The 23,530-nt window shown below is 28.0% G+C and overlaps 1 protein-coding gene across 14 annotated transcripts in view; it reads right to left on the reverse strand.

Annotated features, from left to right (window-relative positions):
• Stacl (SH3 and cysteine-rich domain-containing protein) overlaps positions 1-23,530 on the reverse strand; it is a 300,394-nt gene that overhangs the window by 127,884 nt on the left and 148,980 nt on the right. For all 14 annotated transcript variants that reach the window (XM_089228324.1, XM_089228331.1, XM_089228330.1 and 11 more), the window contains one exon: positions 15,366-15,477. In XM_089228324.1, the coding sequence (XP_089084450.1) occupies positions 15,366-15,477 (112 nt within the window). The remainder of the gene's footprint in view (positions 1-15,365; positions 15,478-23,530) is intronic.

The raw sequence follows: 23,530 nt of genomic DNA on the forward strand, positions 1-23,530 counted from the left end.
ATTCATTCAGCTCCGAATATTATGATTTTATTAATGTAACAGGATAATATAGATTCATTATAAAAAGATTAACTGCCACGTAAAATAGACGGTGTTTTGTTGAGGAATTCGAAATCGAAAAAATATTGTTGTTTTCTGATAATCAAATGGAAGGTAGTTAATAAAAATCATTCATTCATGTCCACACCGGTAATTGACACCAATAACATTAATGTTGTGGTAATAAAAAAATTAAAATAAATATATTTATTTACTACAATAATAATATGTAACAACACAGGATACCGTTTGAAATTCACCTACACGCCTGTGCACTTAAATTGCCGATACATCGAGCCGGCTAACAGGATGTAAATTTAATATACACACTGGCATGCTGTAACACGTTGCTACTCGGCTGATAATATTGGGCATGCCTGGTGTTTTGTGTTTTTTTATCGCTAAATTAATTTTACACAATACTTTCGATTAACAATGTATCATTTTATGTAAAAATATTTTGCGAATTTTAGTATGTAATGGATATTGAAAAAGATAAAAAATAAATATTTACCCAGGATTATATTCACAAGTGTTACCTCTATCGTTTATAATTATTATTGAATTGTTTCACTAAAATAGTTAAGTATACATATAGTTATTAATTAAACATTTTTTTTAATAGAAAAAAGTCGGTTTATGAAATATAACAAAGAATCAACTAAAATCAAAACTAAAACAGCACGATATAGTTTATTATGTGAACGCTACAGCTAGTGAACTGCCGACTCTGCAGTGAGAGATATAATCCCTAAAAATAATATTTAGTGGGCTACGCGTCGCAAATGGTATTTACGATGAACATTATAAAACCACACTTTTTCATAAAAAAAGATAATTTAAATATAGGTAATTTGTACAAAAAAAAAAAAAAAACAATAATATAAAAATAAATAAAATAGCTTGCAGTATATTATTATTGTTCCTACCTTAAGCACGGCGGGTTTGCACCTCCGGCGTACCGATACTTAAAACGCGACTTCAGAAAAGTATATACTGTGCTCGACGAAGTTTTTTTGTGAGCTGTTAGAGTTCCGACCGCTTCGACCGACGCCGAATGACTGACCGTTATATCATAAGCAATGTATAATATGTATGTATGTACATCGTCGTCGTCGTCGTCGTCGTCACCATAGCCATTGTAAATAATAGATAATAACATTATGTGGCGAACACGATGTATAATCGAACTACAAGTATATATAGCAAACCAATGGGCATGTGGAAAGTTAACGGCGTTTTGATTGGCCGGCTATATCGTGCAGACACAAAACCGATGGGTGCAATAACGCCTATTTATATATTATATATATACCAAAAGTATGACAGTTTAATTATTTTTAATTATTATAAGTACTAACGAATTTTTTTTTGTACTAGTCAAACGCAAAAGGTTCTCGTCGCACGATTTACTATATTTTCTTCTATTTTATTCAAACTTTTTGCATAGGGTGTACATATTTTCGGAAATTTAATGGAAAAATCATTTCGATATTATTATAATACCTTTATTGATCGTAGATATTTGCGGATATGGATTGGCGTTATACTGTTATAGGACAGGTATTAAAAATGTTTAATGTAAATTATATTTAACTGTGAATTGAAAGAGGACAAAACAAAATAAAATGAAATATCGTTTGTTATTTTAATAATTATAAATAACGCGTTAAAACACCGGCACATAAAAATTTTAAATCACGACACCAAAATGCTTTGAAAAAAAGGCAAAGGAAGCGTTTACAGAAACAAATTGCTGTGGTGTGATTATAGTAGGTATTATACCATATAGTATAATATTATTTTGTGTAATAGCGTAAACGTATACTTAAATGTTCTATGTGTGTATGCAGGGGGTCCGGGTGGGTCAAAGCAATACTTTTTCTAATGCGTGAGGGCCGAGAATCGTATTTAAAACTCGTGTTTTCGTTAAATATTAAAAATATGAATTTTAAATATATCATATAATACAATTATTATATATAGTGGCTCTCTTCGAGGACTCAGTTCAAAATTCAAATGAAATCCACACGTCATAAACGTTACCCGGTAACTTATACCATGCACTTGAATCAGCGTTATCATCATGGGTGTTCCCATTGGGTATACTACATACGTATACACTGTATACTCTCAAGATTTTTTTTCAATATTATGGGTATACCGTGTATGCTCTCAATCATGGTCGATATTATTATATCATTATTATACAATATTTATAAAGATTGACGAAATATACGTATTATAAAGAGGATGTATAAAAATTTGGTTTAATATTTTTTCCATATTATTGACACGCTCTTTAACGACTTTACAACTATAAACCATAAGAAAAATATTTTTATTGTATTAAATGTTTATATTTGGTGATATAGTATACTCTCAAAAAAATTAATGGGAACATTATCGTACTATAAAATATATTACTATTACATGAAAGGTGAAACAGAATGACATGGAAATTGAAATAAACATTGTTCTCATCTATATGTTTAGAAATGTCTCTTATAGAATTTATAGACGCTTGCGTTACAAGCACAATATACAATTATTAATTTTTTTTTATACAAAAAGTACACAATTTTCAATTTCATTCAATTTATTTTTGAATAAATTAAAATATATGATGTTCAAAAAAATTTAAATAGCTAGATTCCGTTAAATGTTGACTGAAGATGGTAGGGTCATGTACCAGAGATCGAGACTGAACCGACTTCAGTTTTTTGGATTTTGTTTTATATCAAAGTATAAGAAAATGAACAACTAATAATAATAATAGTCAAATCATATTGGACACAGTTAAAATATATTACGTTTATAAAATATTAAAATTAGTTTATATTTATAAATCTCAAATCATTAACTAAATATTAATTAATAATTTCATCAAGTTTTTCTGTTACACTCTGTATATAATGTGTAATAATACTATGGAAAATTACGCAAACCAAAAAATATTATTTTAAAGTGTGTCTGGATCATCCGCGATTACTTCTCGGGAACGATTTTATTCCACATACAGTTTTATACGAATAGATTTATATAATACAAGATTATTATTATTATTATTATTATTATTATCATGTACCTACCCGTTTTATTGTAAATGTTATTAAGACGGTTAAGCTGAAAGAATGAAATTTTTGTACTGTGGATGCAGATATACTATTATGATATTGTTCACGTGTACGCAATCGATTTTTTTTGTTCTCAACGTTTAGGTACATGGTGCCTTAAATAATCATATTATTATTATTGTTTAGATAAAACGTTTTCATATTATTGTCGCATACGTAACGCTTTATATTACGTAAAAATGTCTTTCCCTTCGTGCAAGGATTCTCGTCTATAAATACATGTAATACATACATATGTATCTGTGTGTGTCATGTTAACCTATACATACTGAATAACAATGATGTAGAGACAGTCACATGAAAACTCTTTTCTTCCATTTTAATATGCGGATTGTTGTGTTATTATTGTGAATATTATAAATTACTTAGGATGTGATGGAGGGGTGTAAACAATAAACAAAAATGGCGTTTCTCCGTGAGGACTTCACCGTATTTTTTATTTTAAGTATAGTTGTTCAAGAAAAATGGAGGACGTTTACTTTTCCAGATGACTACATAATACCTTTATACGTCTACACAGTCGACAGCGCAGTCAACACTTAAGAATATTACAATTGTATTGCGTTTAACATTTTCGAATAATATGATATAATAATATAATACGTAAAATTATTATAAACATAGTCGCATACGTACCCGCACACTGCAGACAATTATTATAATAATATTATAAACAGTCGTTTAACAATGTTATGCACACCCACTTATATTCAAATGTAATAATTACACACACCATTTAATACGTGGGCTGCTGACCAATATTACAGAAGGGACAAATAATTAATATTATTTACATTTTTGATGTCTCAACTCACATGCTTAACTGACCAACTTACTTACGAATGTGCTAAGGTTGGTAGACTACCAAAAAGTCCGAGTAAAAAAGCCCGTGTTTAAAAAGTCCGAAACATAAAAAGTCCGATATAGGTACGTCATATAATTAGGTTAAAGGAAAAATTAATACTTAATTTAATTAAGAAATAATTTTAATATATAATTATATTTTATTTGTACTTATATGATTAATTATTTTGATTGTTTTATATTTATTTATATACCTATTATAATTATTATCATTGAATTTTGAAGAATTTTTAGATAAAGTTGGTCATAATATCAGAACAAGGCCTAGATAAACATTAAAATTATTGAATTTTTATATTTTATATTATAATTTATTATTATCATTGAATTTTTTTTTAGTATAATATTATACAGGACTTATTTTTATCTCCGACTTTTTGTTAAATACCTATATTATATTAATTCATATGACGATAGTAAATACTTAATTTAATTAAGAAATAATTTTAATGTATAATTATATTTTATTTGTATGATTAATTATTTTGATTGTTTTATATTTATTTATATATTATAATTATTATCATTGATTTTTTTTGATAATATTATATTATACCGGACTTTTTACTTTTTAGGCTTAGGAATACTACGGTGGACTTTTTATGCCTCGGACTTTTTTGCTCGGACTTTTTTCCTAGGACTTTTTTACTTCGGATTTTTTTTCAACGATTCGCTAAGGTTCAACAAAAAAAGGTGTTTACACAAAAATATCCTTAAAACTTGTCCAAATAAGCTATTAAAACGAAAAGAAAATTTTTTATCGTTCGATAATAGACAAAGAAATTCGTTACTTATCGATGATTCTCTTCTTTATAGATATTTACTGCGAATGTACAATATGTATATCTTACATACGATACACAAAGACTTCGTGATATCATAATATTGTTACTATACCTAAAATAATGTAGTACGGGCACAACAATAATGTGTCATTTTTTAAACGTTCAAACGTTTGCACAAGACAAAAAACTTGACACATCAATCAGTTATCTATACTTTTATTTTTTACAACTTTTTTCGCACAAGCAATGCAGGATTTTTGCAACCGTGACCATGTCTATGTGAAAAAGAGGAGAGTAAACGATATTTTTTGTACAGATTTTCAGAAAATATTGATTGTTTAAATGTTGGGAAAGCACAATATAGTTGTTTAAAAAGTATTTGTGTAGAAGATAAAATTATTTGATGCCATTTTTAATCCAATAAATATAATGTATTATCGTTCAGAACCTATATCGTGTAAAGTGGGTTACCAGAGATTATGATCTCAGAGATGGTCTGATAAAAATCTGAAGACTTTTTAACTCTCCACATAGGTTTTATTATTTATATAGTGAGTATAATAATAATTTTAATAATAAATTATTGTCCAAAGTAGACTAATTATTTTGTATACATAATATGAACATACATAACAATATAATAATAATATGTTCTTGTTTATATAATATGTAAACACTGTGTCCTTAAAAATTGTTAACCTAACTCTTTGTATGCCAATGGTCATAGACGCCAAGACTTATTTATTCAAATAATAATAATAACAAAAAACACAATATTATGGTATTGAGTGTTTAACGATTTAATTTATTTCCTTCTTTCATTGTTTGACCTTATTCGTGCGTTAGTATACCTACCTACCTACCTACCCTGCATAATATTATTATATACAGCACAACTGCACTCCACGGTGGTCGTTGACCGTTTATTCACATGAATACTCAATTAGAGTTTAACCTTTTTTTTTCAAGTATATCCCAACAGTGTCTGAAAATGTTTTAACCATCGACTGATTGATGGCGACTCGTATCTCTTATAACGGGAAGTTATACAAATCGATAACCCACCCCTCCCCTATATCGTTCTCACACCTTGTTCACTTGTGTAGGTGTAGTGTATAATATATTAAACACAACTCTTTATAATTAATAATAACACTACAGAAGCTATGTGGGGAAAAAATACATTATAGGAGCTACTTGAACTATCGTTTCTTGTTAACGAATTGCACACAATTACGCATCTGATGATTATTTAAAATAAAGATATTTCACGACAGCGCAGGCTCATTATGAACGAATATAATGCGATTTTCTTTGCACGAAATAATTTATTGTTTATGTTTATTTCCCGTTACATAAGCACAGTCAGCTGCACGTCTGTGGAAAATCATTAAACTGTGTATATTATTATAATATGTACTCATGGAATTTTTAAGGACTTATGTATTACATACACGCATATTTAAACATAAAAAAAATTCAGTGGTAGGTCAACTACCAAAAACTATATCAAAGAGATTTGAAACGTTTCGAGACTTAAAACCATCACGTTCGAGCGATAACAGTACATATTATTATATCTACTATATAATATTGCGACATAAAAAAAAAAAATAATGCACTGGTTAAAATTTTTAGGATAAACAAAATTACGACATTAAATCCGACGAATTTTCCCAAGTTCTTCGTCAAAATATTATGCGATTTTATTATTTTTTTTTTTGCGATATGACATCACTACTGCTTGAGATTATACACGATACGGATTTTTTTTAATACAATGTTTACATTTTGTATTGAAACTATTTCTAAATTCAAATGTTAGTTTTCCAACAACACAATGTGACGGGATATGATCTACTATTCACGATTTCCGGTTTAGATATCCACCCTGCAATTTAGGAAATGTGATCTATAATCTTATTATGCCACATAAGTAATAAATGCTTTCGGTATAACTGCACTACAGACAGGGTGGTTCTTGTAACAGCTATGAACACTCATTATCTCGAAAATTGTTTAAGTTCTAGAAAATGTACTTGTACATTTTACTCTTTTATTTGTGTTTTGAACAGCTGTAGAGAAAAAGCTTGAGATAGTTGTTCAAAAAGCATTTACGGCGAAAAGATAAAATTAAACTTGGTACAGTTTTTAAACCAATAAATATAGTATGCAGACATGCAGTATTGTTCAAAACGTAAGGCCTATGGTAGTTTACAGTGGATTATGACTAACTTTTAATCTACATTTTAATTTTGAACGTTAGTTTTCAAACAAAATAAATTGGGGCAAAATGTGATCTCCATTCACAATCTTCGTTCCAGACATCTATCCAATAAAATGTGATTCACTACGTTATTATAATCCTCAAACACAGCCAAATTTCGCAGAAGGAACAATAAGTATAGCTATTTCTATAATATTTTGGGAACCAAGTAGTATGCGAACAGTTCAAACCTTATGTAACAGTAAGCACTCTATAATATTAAAAAAATATTTATGTTCTGGAAAATATGCTTTTGCGTAATTTGAATTAATTTTAAATTGACGACATACATTTTTAATTTTTCATACAATATTCTTAAGCAGAATAATATTTTTTGAGAGTTTATATATATGAATCGAATTTAAAACGAGTAGTTCATTAGTTATAAGTACTTACAAAGTTTAGATGATCAAAGCTGTGGATAAAAATGTTATGGGTACCTCTGTTCTACTCCACTCAGTTCATTTAAACTTTAAATAGGTAAATTTAAGTTTTAGTTAATAACTAATTAACTACTTTTGATGAATGTATTTTATCATCAAAAATAGTGAATACTTAAGAAATTATAATGATGACAGTCAGAAGTAAAAATCATGATTTTTTTTCACAAATGTTTAGTAAATAATTAAAATTGTGTACAAAAAGTATTTCCGAAAATGTCAATACACATTTTTATGTCATTAGAATTATGTAGTAGCTTATGACTTCTAGTCACAATCAAAATAATCAACCACTAACATCATAGTGATAATATTATAATATGTAATACACTACATATGAATCAGAGTTGATTTATTAAAATAGTCTATAATAGGTACGTAATATACACATAATATCATGTTAACATAATAAAATGTCAATTACCTACTACACAAGGTATGGGAATACAGTATTGTGTTCCATAAAACATTGTATACCCACCGCACGTGTATCTACAAAAAACTGGGTTAAGTGTTTATCGTAGAAAGATAATAAAAATGATCGTCTGATTTCTCTATAAATTTGAAAGTGATGATTTTTGGTTTTTTGCCAGTGCCTATACGAATTCCAGTTCATCACATAATATTAAAATGTAAATGATATATTATTTATCAATTATTATTTTAAGGTGTTGGGTTATACATTTAATGTGAAACGTTTATTACAAAAAAAATTAAGAACGTTTTCGAAAATAATATTTTACATAATTTTAAACCATTAAAAATCAACATTTATCTACAATATACATTTTTTTTATAATATTTTTTGTCATCATTTTATGAATTTTAAATTTTTTTAATGATCACATGAATCTTATTTTCTTAACCAAGGCAGAATATTTTTAGTGCATTTTGATGCGTAAAAATCAAATTTTGGATGAGTAATTTATGAGTTATAACTTTATAAGTATTTAAGTTTAGATATACTCATCAACGGAGTGGAGTGGTAAAGGATACCTCACAGAATATTGGCCCACAACTCCGAGCAACAATACTTATAAAGTTAAAACTACTAAACTATTAGTAAAAAATTCGATTTTTATGTATCGAATTTCTATAAAAAATATTCTTTTTCTGGATAATAAATTATACCTATTAGAAAACAATATGTCGTTATTCAAAATTGTAAAAACTTAAAAATAATAGCAATAAAAAATAGCGAAAACATAATTTTTACCAAAACAATGTTTTAACGATTTAAAATTATGTAAAAGATATATTTTCAGAAAACACCAACGTTTCTGAAAATATAATGAGTATATCTTATATCAAATGGATCAGTCTGTACCTATTTATAAATAATTATTATATATCTAGATAGACCGTCGTATAGTATTATATGCAATTACGCGTCCACTGTCATAATAACGAGTGCTTGTCACACTGTTAAAATATTATAATATCGTATATTTCCACGACCAACAATATGCATTAAATGTATTATATTATGCTTGATGGTAAATGTAGGTAATAAGCATTTACCGCATACCCGTTCACCCACTCGGGAATTTATCGTACATACAATATCGCCATCGTCCTACACGTATCTACGTATATGATATTATTATAATGCTATGTACATCGGTACATTCGATTATAATGAGGACAACCTTGTCGATGAAATAATATAAAGCTATTCACAATAAATGTGATATATACATATAATGTTTGTGGAAACAGAATACCTATGTTAAAAAATAAATAAACCCTTTTTTTAATATGAATTGTTTTTTACTCAATACAGTACGTAACACCTAACTCCCCTCGTTTAACTATTTAATCATGTTAACGCTCACACGCTGTGAGTAAATATATAGTTCAACTATATTATTTTACTGAATATAATTACGCACGCTTGAGCTTAAATAAATATATTAAACATGTAGGTACGTGTTATTATAATAATGTTGAGCGTTCCCCTCGTGTTCGAGAATGCCGAAATTAAACGCGAAACGTTTTTGAATATTTTATTTAAAAAGCTATAAACACGATTCACCCTCGAGAATAGTGTATAATAGTTGTACAGAGGTGTGGTAGTTGGCTGAATTCACAGAAGTGTGCTGAGGTCAAGCATCGTCCGTCGTCGCTAGCTCCCGTATGGATGACCATCCGAATTTTTAGTGACGAATCCTCACCCCGAATTTACGTGTTCAAAACCAAGACCAACCAACCATATCCATCGACCTCACAATAACACACAAGAAATCGACTAATAAACACGCAGTTGATTTGTTCACATGATATGACGTAATTGAAGTATAGATAATATATAATATGTTATTGTAAAATAACATTGTTAAAAATTATTTTATTTTTAAAATTGTTATCGTTTTTTCATCGTATACGGTTTACATTTTTTTTACTAAGATTTCCGATTTAATATCTTCAAGCAGAATATTATTTATAGTGTACATATTTGTATATTTATCCATATAGATCGAATTTTAAACGAGTGTTAAATTAATTATAACTTAGTGAAGTATTTAGAGTTTAGATGTACCTATATAGAGCATACAGCGGTGATACACTTATATTCGATTACAACTTCAAATACTTATAACTAGATAATTAACTATACTTCACTGTAATTCTAATTGTTATCCCCCATCAAAATTCCCCAAAAAATATGCATTTGTTTTATAAATTGAATATAAATACTTAAATCATAATTTATGATCCTCATTAATGATGTGTAATATATACTAACCAAGACCGCGTTTAATAGGTCATTGTCACGATTGACACCTTTGTCGTTGTAGCCAATGCATTTTAAAATTGTTATGGTAGAAATCTGTATACAACTATCGCATCATTATAAAATCATCATCGATATAATAGCTCATAAGCAAAAATAAATAAACCACGACGGATGACCTATATATAGGCGACTGTAGCATGCATCCCGAGTCAATTATCTAAAAACAATATTTAGCTACCGTTTTCACATATGTTCTTGCTTAAACGTCACAATGACCAGTCTATGTTTCAGTGTGATCTAAAGTTAATGTTATGTCTAGCTTCCGGCTCTTACCCCTACCATAAAGTTGTCTTTTTTCAAGATTAACATTTCAACTACAATAAACACGTTACATCGAAAAATTAAAGTTTGGATATCTTGTCAAGTCTAATCCAGTCAGCTATACATTATTGTATGCTCACCATACATGGCATGAACGAAGCAACTAAAAAAATTATTATAAGAATCAAAAAATTAACGTATTAACGTTTTACTATAATTTTTTTACAAGATCTAATTTTGTGTGAATTTCGATTTCTTTCAAAAAAAAAAAAAAAATAATAATAATAATAATAATAATAATAATAAATAAATAAATAAATAAAAACAACTATTATAAACAGTGTACCTTCTCATATTATTGAATAATTAATAAAAATGTATATATACATAACATATATATTGTTTACAGTACTATAATATTACGCGCGTATACCAATACAATATTATATGTGCCACTAATATTAAGTAATATTGATTCACAAAGATTTTACGTGTTTATTTCGACTGAGTTGAGGGAAAAGGCTTGAAATGATAACATTATAATAATAATAAATTTTTTTATACTGCTACGTATGCATGTTATTATATTATTATTATTCAGCGCAAATAGTTATTATATTAAATTCAGCTGAATGTCACGACGTGTGGATGATTATGGCATTATATATATAGTATATGTATTGGTATAATGATAATAATAATCTATTTATTTGCGCACCCTGCAGCTAATACAACGATGTTGGAGTTGATTGGAATCCACACGTGACCGAGAAAAAAATAATCGTAAATCGCTAGGCTAGGTACTTCACATATTATTATTTTTTATAAATAATTATCACACCGACGAGACGGTAATTGAATAGGTACATCCGTAACGTGTAAAATATTATACTAGTAGACGCCGAGCGTAGTGCTAAATTAATGAAGTATACGGTTGACAAATTTGTATTACGCGTCAATATTATAATTTGTTGATGAAATAAAAAATTATGATGGAGATTTAACACTCCCTTCTCATCATCGTCATCGTCACCGCGGCACTCACTTGTACTACCCCCTCTCACACTCCCCTAGTTCTATATTATTATGGTATTTCCAATAACCTCATCGTTGTTGCGTTGTAATTTTCAGAAAGGTTTCGACGACTGCGATGTAACCATGGTTATGAAAGCGGGTCGCTTTAACAAAATAAGCAGCTTCGCTGTTTACCGTAAAATATAATTTAAAAATAAATAAATTGTCGCCACGGTTGTCTATATAGTACGGTCTGTAAACGGTTTCCTAAATATTGCGTTTATAATTTACATTTATAGATAAATTATTATTTCATCATATGATAGTATAGTGGTGTACAAATTTGCATACAAGTTTTAGAATTCAATCCTACACTCAACTATACTCAAGTCGTGTCATGTTAAACCTGCAGCTACCGCTTACAATATTCAGTTTATCGTTACAGTCGCTCCTCACCACATAATTTCAAAATTATTATTATTTTCTTTTCTTTTTTTGCGAAATTACGGTTCACGTTACCGGAGTGAAGTGGTGTAAAGTCACCGTTAAGCCGGGTTTCCGGTATACCGTGTCGTGTAAGCCATTGAATATAATATTCAAATTGTAATAACGTATTACCAACGTTTCGTTACTTAGATGATAAAAAAAAAAATAGTACCTACATACAACACAACATGATAAGATGTACGAGTGGAAATCCGGCTTAATTCGGTTTGGATTGATATGTGGGTAAAAAACCGTACACCGCGGAAATGTCGAAAAATGTTTTGCCAAGGATATCACGTTGCAGAGTTGATGTGATCTTATCCAGGATTCGAGAGGACCTCACGTAGGTACCATTATTATATATACAAATAGTCGAGCACGGGAAACGACCACTACGGACATTTGCTCCGATGCAATTCGACGATAATTTTTGTCCGATATACAAAATTCTACCGTAAAATAACTATATTAGGGTTAGGTAATAAATGATGGCTATAGGCTATGTACGTACATGGGCAATACAATTGTGTGGTCCAATACCGATTTTTTTTTTAAATTATGTATCTAGTAAATCACTGGTCAACTGAAACTGAATGTTTTAGAAGTTTTTGCATATTGGATAAATATTCTGCATACTTCACCCATTACATAATTTTTTTTAACAATTAATGTTATCGAATTAAATTTCGGAACTTTTTATTTCTTTATTCTACCCACATAGGTTAGGTTAAGTAACTAACTACTATTAATATTAATATGTTTTCAATTATTTGGTTTTTATAAGAAGCATATTATTAATCAAACAATTTATTATTACGCAGTATGTAATAATAATAATTGAATATATCTAACTAAATAAATAGGGGTCGAACATCATATTTCAATGTAGTTCACTTGTCGTGAAACGTTGACTATTCCTGGTCTAATACATCATGAACCATAAAATCATTTCTGATCACCAGTTTGAATTTAGATTAAATCAAACAAAATTCAAAATTGAGATTGAAATATAAATAAATCCTATAGTCCACCAATTCCACTTACCGTTGATCGTATGTCCTTTAACATGGAAAACAAACTATATATGTACTGCGCAGCTGTTCTCATGCTGATGCCGCACGGACTTTCGATCGAATATGGCACGAGCGACTTTCTTTCAAGTTAAAAAAAAATCTCTGCTGACAAAAATGTCTATGCTCTAAATTGTCTCCTCATAAAATTCTAATTACAAAATCACTTATTCGAGGACTGCGTTCAGTTATACTAAAAAAAAAAAGTTCTTCAAAGTAGCGACTTTACTTCTCCTTTTCTTTGTCAACTATTTGCTTACAATATTTCATATTGCATTTTAGTTTTTACATCCATAGTGGTATATCGTATATACGCCGAAAATGTATTAATAATAGCTTCTCATATAGACACAATAAATGTTTCCAAAATACTTCGAAAACACCTTGGTAATATGATTCGATTCGATGTTCGATCATCCGTTAGAAGAAAAAAATTAATGAAATCAAGTACTCATTTATAACTTTCTCTTTACGCTCAGAGATATGTTCACTATCCAAACTAAACAATAACACATATTTATCTTACAGACAATATTTTACAAAGCAATAGGAAATGTTTTTATAGTTGTCAAGTGTATTCTACGGTCAATATGAAGAATTACAAAACTGTGTGGGATTTTGAAAATTATTTTGAAAATGACTTACAACATTATTTGAATAGATGATAATATCAAACTAATCATTTTCTTGGAATCGCCAATCGTTTATATTCGTTCTAAACTACACACGATGGTATATTGCACATTAAAGTATTTTTATTGTATTTTTGTTGAGTTATCGATTTGTAAAAAATATCATCGTCCTGAGTTTTTTTTCCCTGGAAAACACGCCTGTCATCGGTTTTTACTCGTATCATATTTACGTAAAATGTTCGTGATTTTTACTCTGACGAGCACGACCTCACGGTGGAAATCCTACGCGCAGTCAAACAATATATTATAACAATATAATAATCGATTGCCAACGGAAAAAAAAAAAATGTTGAAAATGGAATCCTAAGCGGCCAACGCCCACCTCTTCCAGTCCAGAGACACTACACTGAACGGTTCGAATAACCACCACCCATCATCGGTGTACTACATAATATAAGCATATTAAGTACGCATAATATAATATTTTTCTTTAGCGTCACCGTCAAATGGACAAAAATCGTACGAAATAAAATAAGTTAATTAATAATAATTATACAAGGTGATGAACCAAATATTCCCACCATTTTTATCATTTAATAATGAGCTACTATCCCCCTCAATCTTTCCTCTATCCTCAACTCTAATTCGGAAAAAGTCACAAATATAATTATTAATTTTATTTTGGAGGCTAGTTTTATCATATAATTGCTTTTAAGATAATTGCTGTTTTTAAATCTTTGCATGTTTTTTAATATTTTATTACTATCTATAGTTATGTTATTTTATACAATTGTTGAGCTATAATAGTAAAACTAAAAGCTAATAAAAAAAAAAAAAAATTAGTTGATATTAAAATTCTGATTTTTGTAATGTTTATATTGGTAATACACTTGAAAAAAATATTTTCAAATACTCAATATGTTTTATGCAATTTAGGTTAATGATACATAACTTTTTTCATTCAAACTCGAACCAATATTTTAATCTTAGTAAATTGTTAATCAAATGATTTTTTTGTATAAAAGCACTCAAATCGAAATACTAATTGAGAATTTTATTGATGAATAAACTTTATATACTTAGCAGGATTATTTTCCTTGGTCGACATTTAAAAAGTAGATTCCTATAGTATACAATATCAAAGTAAGTATAGGTACACGGGCTCTCACCATGCTCTTCCTCTTCGCAACACACATTACATTAATTGTCTTACTGTTGTATTGCATAAGTTAAAATAATAACATTTTACATTTATTATAATATTTGTGAAATACATTATTATTATTCAAACTGTTAATAAATTGTTGAACAAATCATAGTTGTACTAAAAGTTCTAAAAATATTGGCAAAATGTCCATATTGTCTTTATTTTTCATATGAATATAAAATTCGGCCTACAGTTTCTGTTTTCTGTGCCGACTAATACAAAAATGAAAATGTCAATGTTTGAGAGGCTTGAAAGTATAATCAAATCAACAGTAAAATAGTGAAAGAGTTTGATGCTTATAAACAATTTCAATAATATCGATCAGAATAAAAATATATAATTTCCATAGAATAATATTGTATCTTACCTGTGACTTTACGGCCGCCAGGTGCATTTGTGCGGTGCGAAATTCGAATTTCTTGATGCTGATGTCCTCTTGTAGTTCGTTCGCTTTGCTGAACATCGACTGCTCCAGGCTCCTGTCGTAAAAACAGACAATTAAAAACGTCAGACAATATTAATTTACATTTACCACTCATAAAAAAGTAATGTATGCGAGTATGATATTTTATACATAATTATTGTGACATTAATTCTTTAATTTATTATTAACATAGATCCCTCAAAAGGATCAGTAACCTGAGTCCGTTATTCGTCCATCCGCATGTAATCTTATTTCAAACCGTCAAACCGGAAATAGTTGGACGGCACGTGGGTAAAACAATCAAGTCAAGGTCACTATGATCATAGAGAAAATTCAGTAGGAAACGGCATTTTAATATATTTAATTAATGATTTAAAATTTAAAATTTTTGACGGATAAAACTACAAGGACATATTTTTCTCGCGACAAAACGGGGGAGAGGGCGGAAATTAAAAATAATCAAATTGACTTGGCGTTTCCAATTACCCACACACCGTCCGCCGGAGTTCGTTATAATATACCATAATTAAACTACTAATAATCATATTAAATTTGTCATTACGTCAATGACTACCACGCCAAGAAGATATCATATTTTATATCATAGGTGGGCACTGTCTATGAGAGTTCGCAAATTTATCTGTATAATATTATTAAGCATATTATTATCGTAACGACCGACGAGCACGATTAACGGAAATCGAAGGAAACGGAACATATAATATTAAACGGTCGATTAATCCTATCGTTTGTAGATGAGCACCGCATCATAAACAAGATTACTATCGACACGAGAGAATATTGCCCCCTCCCCCCTACAAATCTAAGACGCCATATTACTATACGTGTGTATGGACATTGAAGTACTTCACACTATAAATGTGAAGTAATTATATCCGTAAATAGTGTGTGTTGTTGATACTATATATTCGCTCACTACGTCTTATAATCAATCATTTATGTAATTTAAATACTTATTATTAATTATTAACTAGCTGGGTCTATGCGCGATGTATGACTTTCAAAAGTCTAAAATATTAGACAAATATACTGCATCGTTCAGGTGAAACAACAATTATGACAATGAAAAAGGAAAAAAAGACTTGTTATTTTCGTCTTCATTAACGTTACGTATTTTAATATAACTTTAAACTACATATAGATAGGTACGATAAAATATATTTACAAAAACACATAAAATTGGCCAAGAAAATTAATACATTTGTAGCGATAAAATAACCACCATGTAAGATAATACAGGATGATTCTTTCAAACTTAAAGATTATATTTTTTGATCAAAAAAAGTGTTACTTTTTTAAAATTATTGCTTTTTATTTTATATATATATTTATATATATATATATATATATATATATATAGTTTCAATTCATCGCAAAACTACATTTTTAATAGTAATTATATGTTTTTACTATTTATTTAAATGGAGGTTTTTATTTTGTATAAAAAATAATACCTAGTTTAGGTTCATATTCTAAAACAAAATGTTTTAACAAAGAGTTTTGATATATGAAAATTTAATTTATTTTATGCTTAGCAGTACTCTGTTTATAAAAACTTTAAATAATTTAAAATTATGAAAGTACTTATAATATAATTAATGTTATAAGTTAAAACTATAACTGCTAGGTTGAAATTCGAATTTTTGTATGTTGAAATTCTCAGAAAAATGTTTTGGTACGGAATATGGAATGCTTTTATTTGTAAAAACTTAAAAAAATGATTACTAAAGGTAAAAAATATAATTTGTTCAGACATTATTTTTTAATAAATTTAAATTATGAAAATAACACTATTTTTTAAAATGTACTGTTAGGTGTTGAATGAACCACCCTGTATATATATATGTTACACTGATAGAAAAAGACTCGTGCACAGTGTTATAACTTTGGACGGGATGGTTCTTGGCTTGGTGGTTAGTGGGTGTAGTGGCTGGTAGAAGGCAGACGTCGCATAATTTTACACTACATTAATTTTTGGTTATTGTTATAATATATTAAATTTACTGTGAAACTTTAATTTAACTAGTACCGAAACAATAATAACCTATAGACACATATTATTATTATTATTATTGGCCTTAGTAACTTTCAACTCGATATAACGTTGTTCGTGCTCTATATAAACTTGAACTTAAATCTAACGAACATTGATTATTTATAGAATAAGTACCAATTTAATAATTAAATAATTATTATATTCTCCTCAATACTATTATATAGGTAGATATCTGAAACAGAAAAAATATTTGTAACACCTAACCAGAAAAAGTATTCCTGACATTTTATGTCGATGTCGTTCAAATTAAATTCAATATTAGTTTTAATAGTATTATTTAATATTTAAAGTATAAAGTATTTATAGGTACGTAATTGTTTTAAGTTCGGTAAGATAAAACTATCATGGAAATTTATTTATTTTTTTTTTTATTATTGTTATTAACAATACTTTTTTTATTTGTTATCGACGACGCTGCCGGAACTGTTTGCGCATTACGTCAACAATTATTAACACTATTGCAGACTTCTGTATTTAAAGTAATATAAATAATAAAAATTCAAACAATGTTCATGAAATAAAAATTCACTATAACATAGAAAATAGGTTATCACAGTAGGTACGTAAACAAAATATACATTTCCAATTTAAAAAGTATGATTTTTATATTTTTTAAACTTTTTCAAAATTATTTATAATACGTAACGTTTTTTTTTTTTTGAAAATTACTATAAAAAATAGTTAACTGTAAAATTTTCGTTAAATTAAAACCTTTTGGTCCCGTAGTTAGGTTTATTATTTTTTTTAATTTCCAACCTTCACTAATTTATTGATAGGTATTTAACAATTATTGTGATTTTATTTATTATACACTGTTTGTTGAGTTCAAGCAAACAACTTCGTGAAAATAAAATAAAAATAAAAAACAACTAAGTATATTAAAATTTAAAGCAAATATAAACAATGCAAAATATACCAATTGAATATGATAGGATAGAAGCGTTACGGTGGCACAATTTCAATTTTCTGTAAAAGGTGCCAAAGGTCAAACGGTCAAGTTCGTTTCCTTTACTAGTAGATACACATATTATGAAGTTTGATTTATCATAACATAAACAATATTGCAAACATCAACATTTTATTACCATTAAAAAATAAAATATTTTACATAAGAACTGATAGGTATAACTCGTATAAGTAATAGTTAACCTAGATTGCTGACTCAATTGAAAAATTAAATTGTTAAATTATGTAAACAAAAAAAAAATCCGTTAATATAACTCATTAATTAATCGAAAGTTTTAAATTTGTAATTATTTTCAATAATTAATGGAATTATTATAAAGCTGTGATCAAATTTTGATATTTTTCAACTCTTTGAGATACATAATCACAAAGGTTAAAGCTGATTATTTATTATATAATGTTATAATTATCACAGCATGAATTAAAATATATAACATTTCATTACTAATTGCTTGCCATGAATTTAAATATATGACTTGAATCACTATAAATAATGGAAAATGTTTAACACAATCGAAATCACTTTGATTTATTGCATGTCCATTTGTTTGGCAATGAAATTTTTTGGTTGATTATTATTACTTATTAATTTATTGCCTAGCACGATATTTTACACGCATGTTGTAAGCTCAATGTAACAATTCAATGAGTTTCTTAAAAAAGTATTATTAGTTCTAGATATTGAGCGGAGCGAGGAATATATTGATTTTACCATGATGTGTGTTTTTTTTTCTGTCATCACGTTTTGGGGCAGTAAAAGTGCTTCGATGTTCGAATTCAGTATCTCGTTCAATCTAGTTGGTATTTTAGGTGGTAAAAAGTAAAAAATTATCAATATTTTTCTAAATAATCATGAAAAATAAACTAAAAATTAAGGAAAAAAATACAATTTTCGATCATTATTAGTTTTTTTTAAAACTAATATCGATAAAAATTTATTTGTTGGGTAGAATAGCTTTAAAATTTAATAAAAGGCTTCTAACACATTGTTCCAATATAAGTTGAAAAATATTTAAAAAACATTAGCATAATTTTTTTTTATATGCATTTAAAGTTCAAATTTTGACTAAATACGTAAAAATTACGGCTATGTTCAAATTATCTTGGATAGAAATTCATAAAAGTTTTTATTTTGAATCTAAGATTTGAAAATTTAATGCAAGGCTCCTAACATATTTTTAGAATAGCGGTTGAAAAATAAAAGAAATATATAGTCACAATTTTTTTTTATAAGCATTCAAAGTTTGAATTTTGACAACATGTGTAAAAATCACGAAAATTCGCAAATTATTTTAAACTAGGAATTCATAAAAAATGTTCTTTTTAAATCTAAGATAAAACCATCTCCGCTCAGAATCGTTTTTCGTATACAATGATATAATATCATTGGATTCAAATTTAATTCCATCCATTACAGTAATCCACTTGTAACCTACTGTACAGCAGAGTGACATCCACGACTTACCAGCTTTTTAGATTTATAACTGTTATAATTAATAGCACTCCAATAGAATTGAAAAATTAATCTCGAGTTTCTAGTGTAGCGAATTAGCAGGGGCAATTTTTGATATAATTTTAATGTATTTTTAATAATTTTTTTATTTCTATAGTCTTTTTTTGTAATAAAAAAAAAATCATCTTATAGAGCCTTACTAAATAATTTCAAATACATTTATTATATAACTACATAAGAAATCTTTTAAAATAATATTCACATGAAAAGTGCAGTCAATATTTATTTAAAATATAATCATTGAATATAAAAATATAGATTATTTCTTATGAGAAAGTTAAATTAGATGGTCACTATTAAGTTAGTTTTCTACACAGAAATTAGATTAGGTTTCTCCCATTCGGGAGGAGACTTCTGACTTCTTATACAATTATGTTTAGTCAAACTTTAAGTGGTAATGTCACCGATGTATTTATAAAAATAAATAAAAAACGTTGATCTTGAAATTATCAGGTTACTTTAAAGGTACCTTTTAAGTAACATAATGTAAAACAACTATCCAGTTACTCACTCAAATACAAAATTAAATTTGAATACTTATGGAGGCACACATTTCGATTAATTAAAATGAGCAAAAAGTTTAAAAAAATGTTTATCTAAGCCTATTATCAATTTAAATGTACTTTAAATACTTCACACTCAGACAGTATTGTTACCAATAGTTATATTTTGATGGTCAATTAAGTATTTTATTTTCAGAATACTTTGCTTTAACAAAAGAAATAATATTGTATAGTTGAATAGAGTAAAAGCTATAAATTACAAAAATTCTAAAGCAAAATCATATCGAATAACTTAACAATAGATTAGCACACAACATTATTAGATAAAAACTTAGAATTTAAGCATTGAATTTGTATATGAGATATGGAAAAATAATACACTGAAATTCTCTAAAATACGTTAACATTCAATTTTAACTTAATCTTATGTACCAAACTAATTGAAACAATAAATTGTATTTCATGTGAATCATTATTATCATCTAAATTATTCTTCGTAGTTCGGTTTAAGAATATATCAAATGTCCAACTTGAAAAACTTGAAAAAACCCATGACGATGGGGACAGTAACAAAACTAAATTTTTTTAAATACCATTCACATAATATAGGTAAGCACTACTGTTTTTGGTAAAATACAAATCTTAACGATAATCTAATTCAAAATCATACAATATATTGTTATTATTAGAAATATAATTGCTAAAAATCATTGAAAGTATTATTTTTATCTACCTATCTAATGCTATAATTTATTAAGAAGCAATAAATCAGGGTAGTTTAAATAATATTAATATTATTAGTTAACCTATGCACGATAAATAAAATATAGATTAAAAATAATTGAATGAAGAACAAACACAGTGCTATAAAAAATGTATACATTGTTTTACACGTTAAAATATATTATATTTGATATAGATATAATATCCTATTTAGTACGTATAACTTCTTCAATATCAATGACACAATCTTCCTACAATAATTTTGAATTGAATCATTTGAAACCATCTGTTGTTAATACGACAAAATCAAAATTTTTCATTAACTGTTCGTTGAAATTTTTCTTTAAAATTGGTAAAACAAATCAAATATTCTTCCTAATCCTATTTTATTAATTATACAATTTGTTATTTTCGTATAAAATTAAAAATAAATATCTAATACGAATTTTATATTCAAAAACGATCTTAAACCACAAAACACATTTATATGTTCTATATTCTGTGTAGTTTAAGTTTATGTCATAGAAACAACATTACGGTTTATGGATTTCAACTCAATTCAACAGAATCGAAATAAATTCAAAAACAATTTAATAATATGGAAGTTTCTATAGAAATATAACTCATCACTTAGCAACAGTTTAAATTGGATTAAATTAATACAATCATTTTGACAGATACGAATTCGTTTACAATTTTTGTTATATACAGATATTACAAAAACGCAAATTAACGGAAAACATCTGTTGACCGTTACTATTTATTCAAATTTTTATATGTGGAGTTTTCTTTTGTCTATTTAAAATGTATTACAAGTACTAATTATTATTATTTTGTTATTTGATTATTATTGTTTAATCGAGTTCAGTTTTCACTAGTTTGAAAATATTTTATCTGGCATCACAACGAATGTCATAGACAACAGTGTGGTAAAAGTTTTAGTCCAGAAGTTGTACTTATAATAATATTATTCAAAGGCGAAATTATTACAATGTTGAATAATCTGTTTAGCGCGTCAATGTATTTATATTACAGGAATTCAGGGGCGTCCTTGTGGGGGGGGGGGGGGCGAAAGGTGACTGACTTGCATAGTAATTATTAGTAAATTTTATAATTTATATTAAATTATTTGACATTTATATAATATGAAATTTCAGTTATTTCACAATATTATCTTGTTATCAAAACACGTATTCGCGATCATATAGTATCATACTAGTATCTATAACAATAAAGTTTGTAATATTTCCGTATGATGACCGATAACAAACGAAAAAACAGTGGTTCGATATCATCTTGGGTAAAAAAAAGAACTTCTGTGACACAGGTACATTCATCTCCAGATCTAACTAATAAAAATGAACAACCACCAATTAATGAACATACTAATACTCCTTTTTTTACTAATGCAACTCATTCCATCTAACACAATTAAGATGTCTTCTGAAACTAGTGATGAATTAATGAAAACAGTCGGTGACCAGTATACATTCCTTGATTTTAATACATTAATGTTCAGAGGTGAGTTAGAATTATGGAAGACTAAATGGACCACACAAAAGATTCCTGAGGAATTATCATATCGGAAGAATCGCAGATTTTATAAGATTACTGCAATATTAATAATACCTATTAAAACCGTCGATTTTGCGTCACGATGGACTTTATCTCAGGACCGTAACAAGAACCAGTATCGTCCCTGGTCGAAAACCAAATTCACACCCCCTCATTCAATTATGCCGAAAATAAACGACAGATTATTTTTATTTTTATAAATTATCGTATTCAAATTGGGAATACCAGGCACTCGATTAAATTGCGTCTTTCGTATGGTATTGTCCCCTGGCAAATGTCCTCTTGCGCTGGCAAGCACTGACACTGGTCTAGCTATGGCCCTGCCTTATCCACAACGTTTATGCAACAAAATGGAGCGAAATAGCGAACGACGGCTCATGGTAGAAACAACGAAGCGTAGCGATATAATATTTTATGATTTATGGGTTATTCGTATGAATTCGGTTCGTTTGATTTACGTACCTATATTGCCGTGTTGCCTACACACATCATACGCGTGAGTGCAAGGATCGATTAATAAACGTTGAGCGGGACTGATTGACCGGAATAAAATGATGTATATCGCGACGCGGTTGAACGTATTTGATTTCGATTAATTATCGTACGCTAAACAAAGCGTGTTTGGTAATAAAAATCGCAAACGATTAAACCGGATATGAGAGGTGTGTCTAAATCGCCCTCGTTGTATCTCTCTATAATAGTATAGTCTCATCCACGCGTATTTTTATATAATTAATATTTTATTATTTGT

The sequence above is a fragment of the Diuraphis noxia genome, unplaced genomic scaffold (genome assembly GCF_037042655.1).
Source record: "Diuraphis noxia isolate RWA-SAM2 unplaced genomic scaffold, SU_Dnox_SAM2 contig0005, whole genome shotgun sequence".
In the NCBI taxonomy this organism is placed as follows: domain Eukaryota; kingdom Metazoa; phylum Arthropoda; class Insecta; order Hemiptera; family Aphididae; genus Diuraphis; species Diuraphis noxia.